This window comes from Oratosquilla oratoria, chromosome 19 (assembly GCF_046742065.1).
Source record: "Oratosquilla oratoria isolate Oo_2021 chromosome 19, ASM4674206v1, whole genome shotgun sequence".
NCBI classification, from domain to species: Eukaryota; Metazoa; Arthropoda; class Malacostraca; order Stomatopoda; family Squillidae; genus Oratosquilla; species Oratosquilla oratoria.
Window position 1 is genome coordinate 41831443 of NC_134795.1, and position 5000 is coordinate 41836442.

Below are 5000 nucleotides of genomic sequence, written 5' to 3' on the forward strand. Positions count from 1 at the left end.
TGTCCCCTTCTGAGGATGGTTCATTTCCTCGTGGCACTCACAGTGACTGAGCGAGGACTTTATTCCCTAAATCGTAGTTGTGCATTGTGCATGGCTCAACAGTATCGTCAATACTGAGAGACCATGTGTCCTGCGAGTAACGAGTAGCCAGTGGAGCCGGTCTTTCGACTTCCGTGTCTTGTCTGTGTGTGAATGATCTCTCAGCATCCTGGGCTCTTCCTTCTTCTAACTGTGGAAGATGTCACACTTCGTTAAGAACACTATATTTCATTATCCTCTAGATTACACACAAAAAAAACGCGAGTAATAGATAACGTGCACATTACTAGGTTATGAAAGATCTAAAATAAATGGCATATATACGTATGAACTACATTTTTTTTTACCACTTACCACGGCGGTCTTTAGCATTCAGTGCAAAATTTTGCGCTTCGTCGTGATCATAGGGTATTTCAAGAAATCTTGGATTTCAAAACTGAGATAGGTGTATGAAAATTAGATCATAGTAGTGTTCATGTATGGCACCGCTCATCGTAGCACGTTTTATAATTCCAAGGACTGATGGAAGCGCATGCACGTGTTTGGACATCCCAGAAGGAAAACAACATTGTAAAGACTATAATAATACGATCGAAGTATACTAAGGATTTGAAAATACTCCCTCTTAAAGTTTAGTAATGAGTTTTTCACCGAGACATTATTTAATTTGACGATTATTTTCTCGTATTTCGATCATATTAAGAGTTACAGTGTGCTGTGAATAATACATTACGGATGGGAGTATAGAAATTATACTTCTTTTGATACTCATCAGATGATCTAACATATTAACTACCGCTTGAATCCTCTGAAGAAAGATAACGTAACATACCCAGCAATAGAAATGAATCTACCTATTTCACTTCACCACTCATGAGTTATTTCGAGAATTTGCTTACGCGATCCATCCTGATGACGGATAGCTTTGCTTACAACACGAACTAAACTATGAGAGCCAAACTTCTTGCATTGTGAATCATACAGGAACGGGTCAAATGTTCCTTCCGGTCCTTCCTTGGTGGCAAAAATGAAATGACGAAGCTTATATAGGCACTAATACTGAGAACTCTGCGAGCTATCAGAAGCATAGAAAACATGGTGATAAAAGGAAAGCAACCGTGAGTTAGGGTTGTGCCTGTCGACGTAAGAGTCGGTGTGTCGGCTACATACAGTTAGGGGCATGGGGCATAGCATTAGGGGGCCATGATGGCACGAGGAGCGAGCGTCGTGAGGCAAGGCAAGCTAAGCGCGTCACGTCCTTGGTATTTTGGTCAGGGGAGTAGGGAGAGTGAGGTGCCCTCCCTCCTGTTCACGCCCTCCCTCCTCCTCTCTCTCACTTCCTTGCGAGCTTGCCCCGCCCTTCTTGGCCCCGCCCCGCCTATCTGCCACGAGGAGGTGGCAGTGCTTCCTAAGGTGCGGCCGCGTGCCCATCACCTCGGACTGAGCGAGAAACCCGAACGGTGGACCGAGAAACAGAACCGAAGTACCGAGTAACCGATACTGGTGCAACGCGCCAGCGACATCTCTTATCATGCAACCGGCAGTCAACAGCCCTAGTCTGTAAGTTGCCATAAACTTAAGTTGAGGTTAGATTAAGTGCTAGAAGTACCCGTCGCGGCCCCAATGGACCATCCACTTGATAGGATATCATCATCACCTTCGGGGTCCAATGGGGTCCGAGTGGTGCCAAGCCCCTCGGTTGTGGCTCTTGTCTAAAACTTGGGACACTTGTGGTGTCAGGGTCTCCGGGTCGTCAGTCCTCGCAGTCGAAGCCGCGCCGGGCGTGAAAGGGACGAGGCAAGTTGGCAACCTTACACAGTACACAGCCAATCAGTGGACTTAATCTAGTTCTAGAGTAGACTAAATTAATCACTAGCATTGTTAAACGACTGCTTGCTGTTCATCTGCATCCGTTTCTTTTTACACAACCAAGACCAGTTTGTGAGTCTTGTCTGGAAACGAGACAGCATTCCGAAAGGCTTGTGCTGACTCATAATCACGGTCACACTAATTCTGTACCTCTGTACGTATGAACCTTACAACAAGGCTTCGACTTCTGCTTCACCCACATTGCTGAGGGCTACGTTTCTGACAATGTCTGCATTACTAAAATTTTATGATTGCTGACTTAAGTTTCAGGGTAGTAATGGGGGTAAAGTTTCCTATAGCTTGTCACCCTTTTTTTTTTTTTTTTTTTTGCCTATAAAGAACTTAAATGTAAAATACTACTCCAAAACCTAGTGTCGTATTGTAGAACATTGCTGTGCTAATTACAATGGACCTCCTTGTCTTTTATATTATCTTATAAAGTGAATAGTCAAAATATTCAGAATCACAAACTATGCTGGGACGTGTGGCGGAAAATCCAGCCTAGCTATGGGTTCATTCGTAGAAAGAAATAGTGTGATCGAGGTGTTAAGGAATACGGCACACCCTATTTCATCACTCACACATTTTTTCAAGGGCAGTGTTTTTGGCCCTTTTTTACCGAATTTTTGTAGATTTTTTTGTTTTTGTTTTTTGTTTTTGTATATCACCGTTCTGTTTCGACATTTCGTGAAGGCAGACTCACCGGATTTCTCCTTTTTTGCGATTTTGTGAAGGTAAAGACGAGTGCCAGAAGATTTCATTTTTCTTTTTATCTTTGGTGCTAAGCGAATGACCTAAATGGCCAAAATAAATTTGGTAGGATTTTCGGTTCATATATTACGATTTAGAAAGGAATTATGTAATAGCGCAGAGAAATTCCGGTATGTGCTGACCTGAATTGGCTTTAAATTAATCCGTTTAAAATTGACAACATTGATATAATGAACCCTTTTTTTGTTTACAAAACTCCTCTTTCGTCCTTCCTTTCTTACCAGCATCCCCTTCTAGAATGCGCCCCTGTGAGGACAGTACCTACTCTCAAAAAATCCTGTTAAAAGACATTAAGTGGCGTTGGTAACAAATAGGTTAAACCAAAGTAACATAAGTCTACATATTGAAGAGAATAACTGTATCCACGGTGCTTACCAACTGTAATTAAAAATATAATTATAACTAAATCGAAAAAGAGCCGAAGAACGGAATATCTCATGCAGCGCCATCTACTGGGCTCATACATGATTTCTTAGGGTGATTGTACTTGCTAAGCACGGGCGAGGTCATATGTCTTGCATGATGAGTAGTGTGTTCATGACCTTCTCTGCTTCATGCATTATTCCTCTGTTGTCTCTTTCCGTGTGCGTGTGTGTGTGCGTGTTTGCAACCGCGCGCGTGCGTGCTGCACCTCTCAAATATTTCTTTTATTTCAGCATTTTATTCGGTTATCTATTTATCTATTAATTTATTTACCAATATATCTATTCGTTTACCTTATCATTGATTTGGCGACTATGGCTTTGCCTGCTATTTCTCTTCTATTTTTTCTTTCGCGAATACGTGCAGAGACTTCTTTCAAGAGCTTATCAATGAATACTAAGCCTCTCAATCTTGTCATTAATAGCTAATTTCCTATCTATTTTCTTGTCATGTTTTAATGATGTCATCTAAAGCTTTGTATAACTCAGCGTCTCTTCAAGTCTTTTCTCGATATTTTCCTTGATATAATTTGGCTTTATTTATTTTCTCTCTTTATTTTAGCGCTGAAGCATAATTTTACCATCTCAAATCATCCGCATGGCATCATTCAAGAACATGATTTTGTCCACTTCCCCCCCTCCCCCAATAAAAAGAAAGAAAGAAAGAAATCGTTAGCTGAGGAAACGTATTACAGGTCGTCTCAATACCTGCTAAAGTATTTCTGGATGTAGTCAAAATAACTGTGGTGAGACATGCACAAACGAGGTACAAACGCTCGCATATCACTTTGTTATAACGAAGTGCAGAACGAAGACCTTTTCAAAGCGATATCGAAAAGGAGGACAAGAAACGGAAAGAATGAGAGGAGAGGTCGTGGAGTTATGCCTTGAGATAATACTCGTAAAGTGGAGCCATCATGGAGTATCATGAAATGGCATACAATGACGTAACGGGGTAGGAGATAACGCCGTTGGACGAACTGAAAAACCACATAATGACGTCATTGAGATGCAAACTATGATGTCACAGAACATCATGAGATAACATCACGGAACGTCTTGAAAAGATTATGTTATGAAAATTGTGTAGCTTGTGATATATTTTTCATATAGTAAAACTATGGCATACTACAACCATGTGATGAAGCAAGAATATCATCCTGAGGAAACGTTTTCATACAGTGATATGACATGCCATAGCACGGACATATTACCATATAAAGACAGAAAAGAAATATCACACAGAAAAGGATCTATCTTATGGTGACATTGGAAGTTGCAATAATCTTTAGTATTAAGAAAATTAATTTAATGTGGTACCTTTATGACTTCATGATGATGATGAGTTGATGAGACATTGCTATGATATAAAATTATATCAACTTTGGGCACGAATCTCATATTGTGGGTCCTCTTTGCTTGAAGACATAATTCATAGATTTTATTCTGGCTATCACAGGGCGATTTCTTTTAGCAGAATGGGAAGCTTCGTCATGAAATGGAGTATTGATTGATGGTGGCTTAATCTCGTACCTGTTTGCCTCTCGTCGGTCAGAATAAGAAATAGGAGTTTGCTTTACTATGACGAGGGTGTTTAGGAATATTTTTCCCAACAATTCTATTCAAATTTTGGAGACTCCACTCTGTTTTATGTGGGTTTATTGAGTTCACAATAGTTGCAAGAAATAAACCTTATGTTCTACGGACTCAGAACACGAGTATATAATTTCCTGGCTTAATACGAATATTAACTCAAATTTGACAGCGCAGTAAAATTTACGCTCAGCCTTCTAGTGCCAATTTCGGCTCTGGAATGTTATATCAATAGCACCTGCAGGGACATACAGTATCTACCTATTAGATCGGTAATTTGGTTTCATGAAAAGTCGGTCGAAACGT

The 5000-nt window shown here is 40.5% G+C and overlaps 1 protein-coding gene across 12 annotated transcripts in view; it reads left to right on the top strand.

Moving 5' to 3' along the window:
- The window catches only part of LOC143035851 (uncharacterized), a 464653-nt gene that overhangs the window by 412233 nt on the left and 47420 nt on the right, over positions 1–5000 (top strand). For 11 of the 12 annotated variants that reach the window (XM_076202937.1, XM_076202941.1, XM_076202929.1 and 8 more), the window contains one exon: positions 1780–1836. The exons of the other annotated variant lie outside the window; for it this stretch is intronic. In XM_076202937.1, coding sequence (XP_076059052.1) covers positions 1780–1836 — 57 coding nt within the window. The remainder of the gene's footprint in view (positions 1–1779; positions 1837–5000) is intronic. 12 annotated transcript variants of the gene reach the window in all.